This window comes from Monodelphis domestica, chromosome 4, assembly GCF_027887165.1.
Source record: "Monodelphis domestica isolate mMonDom1 chromosome 4, mMonDom1.pri, whole genome shotgun sequence".
In the NCBI taxonomy this organism is placed as follows: Eukaryota; Metazoa; Chordata; class Mammalia; order Didelphimorphia; family Didelphidae; genus Monodelphis; species Monodelphis domestica.
Window position 1 is genome coordinate 440,294,044 of NC_077230.1, and position 16,195 is coordinate 440,310,238.

General features: G+C 37.9%; 1 protein-coding gene across 1 annotated transcript; it reads right to left on the bottom strand.

Moving 5' to 3' along the window:
• Positions 1-4,081: 4,081 nt before the first annotated feature.
• Positions 4,082-5,023, bottom strand: LOC100028875 (olfactory receptor 14C36-like). The gene has a single exon (XM_001378749.2). The coding sequence runs from the start codon at positions 5,021-5,023 to the stop codon at positions 4,082-4,084; it is 942 nt and encodes a 313-aa protein (XP_001378786.2).
• Between the last annotated feature and the right edge of the window lie 11,172 nt (positions 5,024-16,195).

Sequence of the window (16,195 nt, forward strand, 5' to 3'; positions counted from 1 at the left end):
CCAAGCAAGAGCTAGAAAAAAATCACAAAATATAAATCAGTAATTTTGATTACATCAAGTTAAAAAGTTTTTGTACAAACAAAACTAATGCATGCAAAATTAGAAGGGAAATTAAAAATTGGGAAACAATCTTCATTACAAAAACCTCTGACAAAGGTCTAATTACTCAAATTTATAAAGAGCTAAACCAATTCTACAAAAAATCAAGCCATTTTCCAATTGAAAAATAGGAATGGATATCAATAGGCAATTTTCAGTTAAATAAATCAAAACTATTAATTAGCACATGAAAAGGTGTTCTAAATCTCTTATAATCAGAGAAATGCAAATCAAAACAACTCTGAGATATCATCTCACACCCAGAAGATTGGCTAACATGACAGCAAAGGAAAGTAAAGAATGTTGGAGGGGATGTGGCTAATTTGAGACATTAATGCATTGCTGGTGGAGTTGTGAATTGATCCAACCATTCTGGAGGGCAATTTGGAACTATGTCAAAGGGTGATAAAAGACTGTCTGCCCTTTGATTCAGCTATAGCAGTGCTGGGTTTGTACCTCAAAGAGAAAATAAGGAAAAAGACATGTACAAAAATATTCATATATGTGCTTTCTGTGGTGGCAAAAAAAAAATTGGAAAATGAGGGGATGCCCTTCAATTGGGGAATGGCTGAATAAATTGTGGTATATGTTGGTGATGGAATATTATTGTGCTCAAAGGAATAATAAAGTGGAGGAATTCCATGGAGACTGGAACAACCTCCAGAAATTGATGCAGAGTGAGAGGAGCAGAATGAAAGAAACATTGTACACAGAAAGTGATATACCATGGTACAATCAAATGTAATGGACTTCTCCATTAGTGGCAATGCAATGACCCTGAACAACTGGGAGGAACCTATAAGAAAACCCACTATCCACATCCAGAGGAAACACTGTGGGAGTAAAAACACTGAAGAAAAACAACTGCTTGAATACAGGGATTGAAGGGATACGGTTGTGGATGTAGACTCTAAATGAACATCCCAGTGCAAACATAAACAATATCGAAATAGATTCTGATCAAGGTCACAAGTAATACCCAATGAAATTGTGTGTTGGCTGTGGGAAGGGTGGGTGGAGGGGAGAGAGGGAAATAATGTGATTATTGTAACCAAGGAATAATGTTCTAAATTGACTAAATAAACTAATTCAAATAAAAAATAAATAAACACACACAAAAAATAAAATGGTCAGCTACTTCTTTGTATTTGATATTAATGCGTAGTCCTAATAATGTACTTTTAAAAGTTTTTTCCAGGAATACTTTCCCAATTACATATAAAAACAACATATTACTTTCTTTTTTAAAACATTTTCAGTTCTAAATTCACTCTATCCTTATCCCCTTTCTCCTCATATCATAAAAATGACAAGCAATTTGATAGAAGCTATACCTATACTTATGTGATTGTAGAAAACATTTATTTCCGTATTATTTAAGTTGTGGAAGAAAACATCACAAAAACATGAAAATAAAGTGAAAATGGCATACTTCAAAATACATTCATATTCCATTAATTCTGTCTGTGGCAAGGAATAGCATTTTTTCACCATGAGTCTTTTGAAGTTGTATTGGAAGAATGCATTGCTGGGAATATTTAAGTCATTCACAGTTGATCATCAAAGCATTGGTATTACTGGATACAAAGTTCTGGATCGACTCATTTCACTTTGAAACAAATTATGTGTCTTTCAAAGTTTTTCTGAAATCATTTTTATCATTTCTTATACCACAGTAGTATTCCATCATTATCATGTATGTAGCACACCAGGTATATTAACACCTTGAATGTATTATTGGTGTATTGATATTGGATCTTATGTGTTCATACACCACACTCATGGTCATGGTACTTCTTGATTATTGTATTTCCAAATCTTCATTCTAAAGGACAAAAAATTCCTGAGCAGGACATTAGTTGCCACAGAGTCCTTGCTTCTACCTTCTCTGACCACATTCCATAACAAGTCACATGTATGACTAACCTTATCCTCTATGATTACATGGTTGTCAATTGAGCCAATGTTAAATCATTTGTCATTTTACACATTCATTAGCTAACTGCCACTCCACATCCCAGGTCATGTTACATGAGTAATTTCCCAATTTTGCACCCCTTCACTGCTAACTGAAGAAAGTGATTACTAGTGAAACCAAAGAGATGGCTGAATAAATAAATGATTCTCTAGCTTTTATTTTAGATACATTTACACTAGTTTTTCTGATAGGGGTCTTAGCACAGAGGGATATGATGTTTTGGTATCTCAAACATCACTAGGTTCATCAACCTCAAACCCTCAACCTCCCATTGCTCTATACACTAAAAGATGCTTACCCCTCTCATGGTATATATTGTTCCCTCTTTAACCCAGATCTGATTAAAATAGGTTCTAGTGCTACCTGCAGTCCACTACTGCCTCACCTTTTCTGTGACATTTGTTCCTCTCTTATTTTTTATGAGATAATTGTTCCATTTTAACTATCTCTATCTTGTTATATTTTTATATTTGGTTCCTTCCATAATAATCAACTTGACTTCAAATCTTTGGTCCCTGAATTTGAACTGAAAAGAAATCACAAATATCTCAGGGATGTGAGGAAGTTTCCATTTTCAACTCATTTTTTCTCCACAACAGAGAATATCCTGGAAAGAAATTAAATTAATATGATGTTCATATTAAAATATTAATGCCTATAGAGAAAATTACACACACCTGTCAGAATTCATCTTAAAAATTAATTATAGGGATACAATAGGATGAAGAAAATTTTTATAAAAATTTTTTTCAGTTAAGGACAAGAGAGTCAAGAAAGTAACATCTTTACCAGCTTTATTGTTTGTTTGATTTAAATATAATATTAACTTTTTTATCAAATTTTTTTCAGATTCCAGAAAAAAGGTAATTTTTAGCAATAAAAATTACCAGCTAGATATTTAAAAAATGATAGACTGTATAGGACTCAGTTGCTCAGTTTTAAATGACGATGTAGACCAAAGAATATCCATAGATACAGTGATATATTCAGGTCAACTGTATGAATAAATTATTGACTGGGTTAGGAAAATTACCTCTTACTGGGAGTTTCCCCAAAGGTGCTCAGATCACATTATGTCTCTAATATTCACAGCAATAAATATCCTCACTTTCAAAGAATCAAAATATAGAGAATATGACAACTCATAAAACCCATATCCAAAAAATTATGATTCCACTGTAGATAATTCTTCACTTACAGTTATATATGTTGACCTAAATATAAGGATTCAACTGAGAAACATATTTGATTTTATGCCATTTATAGCCATCCAACAGATAAGGACATTTTGGTGAAAAGAGAAAAGACTTTCTCTGATTAATCTAATACCAGGAAAAATTACTTGTTTCTGAGATATGATAAATTATAATGGTATTTTTAAAAAGGAAGTCATTTATTAGGGCTATTCTGCTCTTTTGGTTAGCCAAGAACAGAGACTTTGTTATTCTTTCAGTCTTTCAGCTCATGATTACAAATGTTGTATTTAGGTCACTTGATGGTGAAAAGCCATTGGACCTTGAAACTCAATACAAACCATACCTGACTAATTTTGTCACTGAAATAGAGCCTGCATTTCTGCTTTCTGTTGATCATTCCATCATTTTCTCTAAGTCCAAGGAACAATCAGAGAGCTTTGATTTTTCCCTTTGATTTTACTCTGATATTTTGGGCTAAAATTTGTGCCATATGTACCTAAAAAAACCACTGAGTCATTTTTATACTTATTTATATATCATAAGCTATACAGGCAAAGGATCTAGACTAAGAAAATTACATTACTTGGACGTCTAAGATATGCTCCAAATCATAATAACTCTGCTGATATCAATGATAGTAATGTCAATTCTAAAGGATTTTAACAATTTTGAATAGTCATTCATTTGTAACCATCAACACACAAATGTCAAACCACAAACCTACAAAAACACCAAAAAATACATCTTCATGTGAGTTTTTTCCTTAATGGATCAACTAGGTTGAAAAACCCTGAGAAAGATCTACCATTCATGTTTTATTTCTCAATGAAAGGGTTTTTGTCATTAATATTCTTATAGCACCTTTTATCTGCTTATTTCGTAGACTGTAAATAATGGGGTTCATGAAGGGTGGTATTACAGTATAAAATACAGAAAGAATAATATCCTTAAGAGACCCAGAATCTGAAGGTGGTTGGGCATATACATAAATGCCTGAAATAACAAATAAAGAAACCACACTGATGTGGGGGATGCAGGTCGAGAAGGCTTTTTTCTGGTCTTCTTTCACTGGAAACTTGAGCACGGTGGAAAATATACGAACATAAGATGCAGTGATGAAGGCATAACAGCCAGCACCAACCACCAGGTCAGAAACAATTAAGGATAAGTTATTGCTGAAAGTATCAGAGCAAGAGATCCTTAGCAGAGAGGGGATATCACAGAAGAACTGATGGACCACATTGGAATGGCAAAATGACAAGCGAAATGTGTAGCCAGTGTGGAAAGCTGCGTATACAAGGCCAGTCAACAAGCAGGTTAAGGTCATCTGCAGGCAGACTCGGGGACTCATGATCACTGGGTAATGGAGAGGGTGGCAGATGGCCACATAACGGTCACGAGCCATGACAGTGAGCAAAGTTAACTCTACATATGCAATGAACATCACAAGGAATACCTGAGCTGCACAGCCTGTAACTGAAATAATCCTGTTGTTCACCAGAGAGTTAACAGAGGCCTGGGGAGCAGTTATTGAGAGGTAGCAGGCATCCACCATGGACAGGTTCCTCAGGAAAAAGTACATGGGAGTGTGGAGTCTCCTGTCAAAGGTGGTGATGATGACAATGAGGAGATTCCCCATCAGGCCTGCAGAGTAGATGAGAAACAGAAGGAAAGAATACAAGATCTGGAGCTCTCGGATGTCAGAAAACCCCATGAGCAGAAATTCAGTTGCAGTGGTATAATTGGACATTTTCAGACTTGTTCATGTAGGGACTGACCTAGGTAGGACAAGGAGCAATCAGTCAATTCATCGATCAACAGTTATTGAATACATCCTTAAGATTTTGACAGTCACCATGACCTGTGCTATATTTTTGGTTCTTTACCCTTGAACAAGATAAATGACTTCTCAAGGAAAATCTCTAAGACTTATAGAGGTGATGCAGACCTGAACTGTCAAAGGAAGTTTCTATTCCTGAGAATTCAATCTACTAAACCGATAAGCAAAGTAATCTCACTAAGGACCTTATATTGGTTTCCTTTTTTCTTATATTATATTGATTACTTATGAGTGAATAATTATTGCAGATAATTTGACCTGGATCAAGAACCAACAATGAAAATCAGTCATTTTTTTAATGCTTCAGGAGTAGTCTTTGCTTCTCCCCATATTCCTTTCCTGACAAATTCATCTTTTTTAATAGGTAAGAACAGTATAGAAGGGTAAGTCAGAAACTTATTAAGACTTAGTTTCAAATATTCTGGTGCTGATAGTGGAGAAGGGGATTAAGCTTTTCCTCCTCCCACTGTCCTCTATAAATGCTCCCAATGATTGGTAAAAAAAATTAGAAGTAAATGGTTGTGATATATTCAATAGCATTTTCCTGGATCCAGGGGCAAGAGGATGACAAAGGCTGCTGTCCATCCTGATACCTCTCTGCTCCTCTGAATACTCTCACTTCATCTAATTTGTACCATAGCTGATGATCAGCTCTTCTAAACTAATTAGCGCATTTGTCTTCCATTAAGATCCATCAAGTAATCAACAGGAGTGGATATCTTTCCCATCTTGACCTTTGACTGGATGGAATATTGTCCTGGAACCCCATTCCTCAATCTCAAATGGGCATAAAAGACTCTTTCAAGTTTAAATTATCAGGCTTTTTAGAAAGTCTAACTTGATAATTCTTGGCCACTATTTCTCCAGTATACCACTATGAAAGGGAAGCAAGCTGGTTTTGACAAAGGAAGGATATAGTTGAACACTTATAGATATAGATATGAAAATACATTTAGATACAGATATCAATTTTTTTTATAATACAGCTCTAAACTTTGACCCAAGTTCTTCCTCCTCTACCATACACTGAGGTGAGAGAAAGAAAATCAAGTATTGTCTGCATAGTCATGTAAAATATATTTCCATTTTAGTTAGAAGAGATAAATAAAGAGAGAAAGAAAGAGTGAAAGAAAGAGAGAGAGGGAGGGAAGGAGGGAGGAAGGAAGGAAAGAAGGAAGGAAGGAAATAAGGAAATAAGGGAGGAAGGAAGGAAGGAAGGAAAGAAGGAAGGAAGGAAATAAGGAAATAAGGAAGGAAGGAGGAAAAATGGAGGAAAAGAAAAGGAATTATATTATTCAAACTCACTGTATCTTAATTTGGACACAGCTACAGGGTTCCATGCTGTTAAATTATCTAATTTTAATTTCTCAGAAATTCTATTATTGAATTCCTTTGGCATGGCAAAGAAGAATTCAAGAATTTCTCTAGCTGAGGCTATATCAGCAGACCATTATAAAAATTGCATTGTTCAATGGAACTCCTAATTCAGTTGTGCTTGTATGGGAAGTAATCCTCCCACTCACAATTATCCCTGTTTTTTGTAGCTTTGGTTAAATAACATGTTTAATGTGGTAGCCCCAGTGGACAAACTTCACCTTTGGAGAAATTCCCTGAGTTGCCTTTGGGACAGAGTCCCTGATGTCCAGGACAATTCAGAGAGCCAGAGATGATAGAACTGAGGCAATTATTTCTGAGTTGGGAAGGACATGTTGCCAAGTTAAGTCCTTTTAGAAGAACTGTATTTGGAATTCTAAAGACATTAATTATTTTATATATGTGTAAATATATTTCATGACTAGGAAAATCATCATCTCTCTGATTCCTTCCAAAAAATAGAAGCCCCCCACACACATTACTTAAAAGGTTCCAAATGAGAAGTTCAAGTGTCTTGGGTGGTTGTTTGACTCATTATCTCTGCTGGACCAAATACACATGGCTCAGGTGTTAGGTCTGACTGACATAGAGGTGAGAGAACTTGTTGTAAAATGTTTTGAAGTATATTTTATTTTTTGCATCACATTTTTGCCTTCTCAAAAAAAAAAGATTACTAAGGATATGTACCAATAAAATAAAGATATCTGACAGTTTATATGACATTTTAAACCCTCAGTCCTCATTATACTAAGTATTAAGTAGAAAATTTTATGACCCAGAATATTTGGTTAGTGTGGTCATTCAGGCTTATCCTTGTTTATATCCATCACTTGATCTTAAAGCAAGATAATATTTTCTTACATTAACATAACACCTCATTCAGCTACTTTTCTCCATTTTGATCATGATAAAAAAGATTTCTCTGAATATTTTAAATCTATTGTGCCTTCATTTCTGTAATTGATCTCTTTGTTGTTTATACCTATTAAGAATCTAGCAATTTTACACATAATCTAATTATTTTTCCTCGGTTACATAAGGATCTCCAAATAAGATTTTTAAAAACCCAGACTTTCCAGTATTAACTGTTATCATCTTTTATAAAACATAACATTTCATGTCTTGTTAATTATTCATATGGAATGCATGATCCCTTAAATTAGATGATAGACAGACCAGCAGTATGCAATAACATCAGTCTCTAATATCCCTAGAGATATTCCACAGAGTGTATGGGCTAAACACCAGAATGATGTAGGGATGATTAAATCAGTAACACCAATCAAAATAAAATTTAAAGATGGCATACCTCCCAAAGTACCTCAATGCAAACTCAGCAAAGAGGTAATCCAAGGCATAACCCCAATAATCAACAGCTTGCTAGAGTAGGACATACTAAGACCTATATTATCAGAGTACAGTAACCCACTATTAGCCAAAAAAAGAGCAAGAGAAGAACTGACGTATCAATAAATTGGTGATTTGTTCAGAATATCAATGTTAGAAATAATTTCATCAAGAAAACTCACACAGAGGCAGAGTCAAGATGGTTGCTTAGAAGCAGCAGAAGTTCAGACCTCTCAATACCCTTCCTTACTGATCACAAACTGACTGCTTCTAGGAGACTGAAAATCAAACCTAACAACAAGACAGAGTTAAGGAAACCTCCTGCTGGACTAAAGCCAAAAGGTAGGCACCCCCAAAATCCTGAATCTGAGAACACTCAGGTTTAAGGGGAAGGCAGAAGGAAGATCCCAGGGCACCTCCCCCATACCCCACCTAGAGCACTAAGGCTCTAGCATCAGCAGGAACCTCTGGGTGGGCAAAGGCACTAGTCTTGAGGGTATACCTTGTGGGCAGGGCTATGCCAGGCGCAGAGCATGGAACACAGGTTGTGGGGAAGGAGCTGGAGAGGGAGCACAGAGTTGGCAGCCTGGACAGTGCTGCAAAGACCCTCCATATAGTGACCTCCAGCCTTCCAGGAGGTGTTGGCCTCACAACACATCCAGCTCAACCCAGCTAAATATAATCCCATCAAAAGACTTCAGATGTCAGGGAAGCCCAAACTCCAACAACCCTTACTCACAGACTTCTGGGCTTTAATTTAATTCAATCAAAAGGCTCCAGAGGACTGGGAAGCTCAAACTATAACAACCTTCCCCCACAGACTGCTGAACTTTAATTTAATCCAATCAAAAATCTCCAGAGGTCAGGGAAGCTCCAACCCCCAACAACCCTCCCCCACAGACTAAAGGGAGAGACTTTCTGTCAAACCTACAAGACGGGAGACTGACAGAAACCCCCAAAACCAAAAAAAAAACGAGAGGGGCAAGAACACAGGCAAATACAGAGAGCAAAGAAAGGGTAAATATGATCAAACAACAGAAGAAAGAAATTACAATAGACAGCTTCTGTACAGGTAACAAGCAAAGAGCAAACCAAAACAGAGGGGGAGGGATCAGCAAAGAAAAAATCAGAAATCCCAGTTAATTTGATGCAGGCTTTGCAAGAACTCAAAATGCAATTCAACACATAATTAAGAGAGGCTGAAGACAATTGGGAAAAGAACTTAAAAATTAAGATAAGTCATCTAGAAACAGAAAATAGTCTTGAAAGCCAAAATCAACCAGCTTGAAAATGAGGCAAAGGAGATGAAAGATGAGGCAAAGAGGATGAAAGATGACATCCAATGAAAATCAGACCAGAAGGAGAAGGATGACCAAAAAGACAGGAATGAAATACAGTCTTTAAGAACCAGAATATGACAACTAGAATTAAGTAATCTCACAAGGCAACAGGACACTATAAAACAAAACCAAAAAGAATTTTTAAAATGGAGGAATATATGAAACATCTCATTCACAAAACAGATTTAGAAAATTGTTTGAGGAGAGACAATTTAAGAATCATTGGTCTAACAGAAGACCATGACAAAAGAAAAAGCCTTGACATAATACAAAAGGAAATTATTTAGGAAAACTCCCCTGATATTCTAGAACAATAGAGAAAAGTAGAGATTGAAAGAATCCACACATCACCACCTGTACTTAATCCCCAACTGACAACACCCAGGAATGTTTTAGCCAAATTCAAGAACTATCAGACCAAAGAAAAAATATTACAAGGTACCAAGAAAAAAAGTCATTCAGATACCATAGAACCACAGTGAGTATAACACAGGATCTGGCTGCATCTACCCTGAAAGACCGAAAGGCATGGAATATGATGTTCTGGAAAGCAAGGGAACTAGGTCTACAATCAAGAATCAACTACCCAGCAAAACTGACTATATTCTTACAGGGGAGAGTATGGTGATTCAACAAAATAGAAGAATTCCAAGAATTTGTAAAGAAAAGACCAGACCTGAACAGAAAAATTTATGTCCAAGCACAGAACTAAGAGAACCATCAAAAGGTAATTAAAAAGAGGGAAAAAAGAAAAACAAAACAAAACGAAAAAAAATTTTAAGAGACTCAATAAGTTAAAATGATATGTATCCCTATGAGAAAAGAGGTCATTGGTAACTCTTAAAAACTGTTGTCATCACCTGGGCAGCTAGAATAATTACACTTAGAGGGAACAGTGACATACTGTATAGGATTAAATAACAAGACATAAATAGGTATATAGATATATGTATGCATAATTACATATACATGTATATATATACATATATACCAAGAGCTAAAAAAAGAGGTTAATACTAAGTGAAATGGGAAAAGAAATAAAGGGGGGCAAATTTATATGTCACAAAGAAGCTCCTGGTGGGAAGGGGGAGAACATCAATATACTGGAGGGGTAAAGAGGTTGGAGACCAGAAATACTCAACTCTTATGTGCATTGAAATTGACCCAAAGAGGGAAGAACAATCCAATTCATTGGGGCAGAGAATAGATTCATGTCTTATAGAGGAGTAGAAGGGTATCAAATGGACTCTTAGGGAGGGAAGCAGTATAAGGGAGGGGTAGAGTGGGGGATAGTTTTAAAAAGATTGCAAATAAAATAAGAAGGGAAATAAGAAGGGAGAGGGATAGAAAGGGGAAATAAAATAAGGGAGGGAACTAGGGGGACTGATTAAATACAAACATTGGTGTAGAAGGAATTAGTGAAAGAAGAAATGGCAGAAAAAGGAGTAGAAATCAGAATGCTGGGAAATACACAGCTGGTAAGCATAACTCTGAATGTGAATGGAATTAACTCACCCATAAAACACAAGCAAATTGAAGAGTGGATTAGAATCCAAAACCCTACTATCCACTGTCTGTGAGATACCCACTTGAGGAAGGTAGATACACATAGGGTGAAAGTAAGAGGATGGAGTCAAATCTATTGGGCATCAACTGATAAGAAGAAGACAGAAGTCACAATCATGATATCTGAGAAAGCCAAACTAAAATTAAATCTAGTTAAAAGAGATAGGGAAGGTAATTACATCCTGATAAAAGGCAGTATAGACAATGAGGAAATATCAGTACTCAACATGTATGCACCAAATGGCAGAGCATCCAAATTTTTAAAGGAGAAACTAGTGGAGCTCAAGGATGAAATAGACAGAAAAACTATACTAGTGGGAGACCTGAACCTTCCTCTGTCTAAACTAGGTAAATCAAACCAAAAAAAATGAATAAGAAAGAGGTAAAAGAAGTGACTGAAATCTTAGGGGGAAAAGAGTTAGTAGATATGTGGAGAAAAATGAATAGGGACAAAAAGGAATACACCTTTTCAGCAGCACATGGTACATTCACAAAGATTGACCATGTATTAGGGAATAATACAGCCTGTCCTGGCCAGCAAAGATGGCTGAACCGGAAAAATTGTTATGGATTGTGTGGTAGGCTGAGAGCTTAAAGAGACAGAGAAAAAAAGAGAGAGATGCACACAGTCTATCAGGTGCAATTGAGTCAAGAGTTATGGAAGCCTAGGGGGTTGTGAGTGAAATCACAGACTCCATTTTATTGAGCTTGTAGGTCCAATATGCATACAGTTTCTATACTCTAAGATCAAAGGGAAATGATATATCAAGGAGAAGGTAACTTGTCAGAAACATACATTCTTCAGTGCCAATTAGAGTACATGGGTGTCAGCTGCATACATACGGTCCATCAATAGTAATCTTCAAAGTCTCCTTTGGTCTGTTATTGCTGACATGGGGTTTTCTTTAGAAGTACAAATGTACCAGGAAATAGCTGAAATGAAGAAGGCCATTTGTCCCTGAGATAGAGCTCGGGGTTTGTGATTGGCTAGTCAGGATGTTCTGAGCCAATTAAGACAGCCAGGTGTTCTTAGACATTGATTTGCAGACCTGCACTTTTTAGACTGGTCCTTGCCAGGGTCTCAGGGAGATCTGCAAATACGGATGTTTTGGTTGATTTTGCCACAATGGGCCTAGAGTGTCCCCATGGACTTGTCAGAGAGAGAGTCAGAGAGACAGAGACAGAGAGAGACAGAGAGACAGAGACAGAGACAGAGAGAGAGAGACAGACAGACAGACAGAGACAGAGAGAGAGACAGAGAGAGAGAGACAGAGAGACAGAGAGACAGAGAGACAGAGAGAGAGAGAGAGAGACACAGAGAGAGAGACAGAGAGAGAGAGACAGAGAGAGAGAGAGAGAGACAGAGAGACAGAGAGACAGAGAGAGAGAGAGACACAGAGAGAGATAGAGAGAGACAGAGAGAGAGAGAGACAGAGAGAGAGAGACAGAGAGAGAGATAGAGAGAGACACAGAGAGAGAGACAGAGAGAGAGACAGAGAGAGAGAGAGACAGAGAGACAGAGAGACAGAGAGAGAGAGAGACAGAGAGAGAGAGAGAGAGAGAGACAGAGAGGTGTAGCATAGCACGACAGTTCCAAATCAGCTGCAGACCACTCAAATTGTGGTTGAAATTGGATATGAAAGACTCCTAAGGGACCATTGTCTTGGGGTGGGGGACATGCTACCAGTGCCTGGCAAATAATAATGTAGTTAATAAACATTTATTGACTGACATCTGGAGTTCCTGTCAGAGCGGGTAGTAGGTTTTCTGGAGCAGCAGAGACGGATGACGGAATCTCCATGAGGATCTGAGAAATCCAGTCAGGACAAGCAGCGCACTAAGGAAGGGTAGTTTCAGAACCCTGCATGGCCTATTACAAGCAGAGAGCACCAGAAAGGCTCACCTCAGGGGAGTTACATGAAGATTCCATGAAAGGAGAAAAGGCTATTCAGCAACCAGGAACTTAGTTCATGCTATGGCCATGTGGGTTAAGCCCCCCCCCCCCCCGGGGCTGCTGTTTATATAAGGGAACACTATAGCCTGGTTTGGGAGTATTTTCCTAGAATAACTCTCTTGTGAAATAGCTGATTAGTAAGTATTATTTCATGGAACTAATTGACTCAGATAATCATTGGGAAGTATCTAGTGAGAAGCACGTAAACAGTAGAGAAACCTTCATTCCTTTGAACTTTCCCCCCTAGAACTGTGAGAGAGAGAAGCGATACTCAGTTGGCCCTCTGGGAACCCAGCCTGCCAGTCCAAGTGGGCGTTAGGAAAGGAGCCACAGAGGACTAATCCATTAGGATTCCCTCTTTGACTTGGAACGTGCACTTAATCTCTGCCAGGACAGATACAGTTATCTTATCTGACTCTATTTCCCTCTTTCAATTGATTTAATGATCAGAAGCTCATTAAAGAAAGCAATCTCATATTATTCAGGGTGCTTTTTCATACTGTGGAAATTACATCCAAATCCAAAGTTTGGGCTCATGCCAGTTTCAGTTCGGGGACAGAACTGATACTCCAAGATTAATTTTTACTAGTTACCCTCACACTGTATTCATATACTTTGAAATGAATGTCATTTGGGGGGCAGCTGGGTAGCTCAATGGATTGAGAGCTAGGCCTAGAGACGGGAGGTCCTGGGTTCAAATCTGGCCTCAGACACTTCCCATCTGTGTGACCCTGAGCAAGTCATTTGAACCCCATTGCCTATTCCTTACCACTCTTCTTCCCTGGAGCCAATACACAGTATTGATTCCAAGATGGAAGATAAGGATTTTTATGAAACAAATAAATGGAGGAATGAAAATAAAACAAATGTAATTTAAAAACACACACAATCTGTTTCTATGCCTCCACAAATTAGGTTAGATATATAACTATTGTTAATAAAATTGTATTCAGAGTAACCAAAATATACCCTCTATAAGAAATCATTTATTTTTCCCCCAGAAAAGGCAAAAGCTGTGAAGGTCTCCCAGGGTTCCACAAATCCTTGGAAATAATATAGAGATTTCACAGACAAGATTTGATAATACACAGTACAACAGATAGATTTCTTTACCTTCTCCAATGAGTCCTACTTTTCCAACATCCCTACATTCCTTCCTAGTTTTACTCTCAAAAGAGGCATGAATGTTACCAGTTCAATTATCAATAGGTCACCAGTGAAACAATCTATAAATATTCTCCTGAATCCCTCTCTATCCCATGGTGTCCTACATATCTTCTCTCCTCAAGATTCACAAGTGTACCTTGTAGTTTCAACTATCCCTAGAAGACAGATTCACTTTGAATAGGTACCTTCTGTGAAGGTTGGATTTGGCTCTCCCATGATTGTGACAATTTAGGTACTTAGCTCTTCCCTGAATGTAAAGGTTTAAATTGTAACTCATGTCTATTTTTAGATTTTAATCCCCATAAATGTAAACACCCTATTTAAAGTTAAGTATGGAGACCTGCCTATTTTTAGATTCAATCACAAAAAATGCAAACACAATATTTAAAGTTGAGTGGGAAGATCTGCCCATGTTAGATCTAATCACGGAAGGTGTAAATATCCCACTTAATCATGAAGTAGGAGGTCTGTGACCCACATATGCTATAGGGGGTAACAAATTGGAATCACATAAACTGCTTTCTGGGAAGTCCTAGAGCAGAGCGTCAGCTGTGATTGGTAGATGTATAATTAGGGGAAGTAATGCAAGACAAAAGGTCTTTTAAAAGAAAGAGACAAAGACCTGAATGGTTCTCTCCTGGGAGTTCAACTTGGAGACATTTGGAGAGGACAATTCTTCATTTTTGGAAGTAGACATGGGAGTCTTGGATGGTACTTCCAGTGAGAATTCAATTTTTCATGCTTTTGAATGGAGATTGGTGAAGAGGGGATTAATTTAATCCCAATAAATTATTCAAGTCAGTTTGGGATTTTTATGGTGTTTTTAATTATAATAGAAGGATGAAATTAAGAAGAAGAGAGAGAGGAAAGGGAAATTGGACTGCTCTGGTAAGCCAGGTTTTTGGAGGTCAAGGAAAGGAGGAATCAGTCACCTCACCAAGATGACTCAGGGAAGATGCCTCACCTAACCCACGCTACAGAGCTTCTCACAGTCACATCAGTGGCAAGCCTAAAACACCAAACCGCCAAGATGCCAAGATATCAAGCATGCCGCCACAAGCTACCAACTCAGAAAAAGCTCCACATCTCTGAGAGACAGCAAGAGATAGTGTGAGAGAGTGCCCAGAAAGAGGAAATGATGTGAAATATATAGACATTCTTGACATCACTTCCTGAGTCTCACATGTACCAGTGGTAGCTTAAGCTTGACTTTGGAGAGCCCAGGGGGTCTGTCAGTTGTTTTTGATTTGTCACTTGCTAGCATATGTTGGTCATAGGCCATCCTACTCAACACTTAATCTTTACATAGGGGTGTATATATTCCTGGTTGCTGGAATTCTTGGCTAAGCAGGGTGGAGAAAATCTAAAATTCACACTTTGCCCCCTCAAACAACTGCTTTAAATATTTCTGTACATATAGTCCCTTCCCCTTTTTATTGTGAAGATTAAATTTAACTGTCCCCTGATTGTGAAAATGAAATGAATTAACTCCCCCCTGATTGTGAAGATTAAATACCTCCTATTTTCCCCTGTGTATTGACTCCAAGGCAGAAGAGTGGTAAGGGAGAGGCAATGGGGGTCAACTGACTTGCCCAGGTTCACTGTGAATTTCAAAACTACTACACCCTGTTCAGACAATTCTTTAGAAGATCAGATTTTGCTATTTCCTGATCAATAATGATAGAGATACTTGGAATAACAGACTCAGGTCTTGGAAACGACATTCTTCACCCTACTCAGTGTAACAAGATTAAAAAGGGCTGCAGCAAACTCAAGATTTAATTATTTGAGAATATGGCAGTCAACAGACATGTGCAAAAAAAGGACAGACCTCTGGGTGGTCCTAGGTCAAGCTTGAGCCAGCATTGGCACATGTGAGATGCAGGATGTGAAGTAGAGAACAGCCTCTGGAGTTCTCGGGATTTTCTGTGAGGAGGACAAGAGTCAGTTCAAGGCTGGTGCTTGGAGTTGGAGGAGCCCCTGCAGACTGCTTTCCTTCAGATTCATCAAGTGAGTGATAAGGCCTGATCCCTTGCCTTGGCTATCCAAGGCCTAAACTCCCTCTGGCTCTGACACGAGATTGAGTTAACTTCTTTCCTTCTCTCCCTTTCTCTCTCTCTCTCTCTCTCTCTCTCTCTCTCTCTCTCTCTCTCTCTCTCTCTCTCTCTCTCTCTATCTCTCTCTCTCTCTCTTTATCTCTCTCTCTGTCTCTTTCTCTCTCTGTCTCTCTCTCTGTGTCTCTCTCTGTCTCTGTCTCTCTTTCTCTCTGTCTCTCTCTGTCTCTGTCTCTCTCCCTCTCTCTCTCCCTCTCTCTCTGTCTGTCTCTCTCTCTCT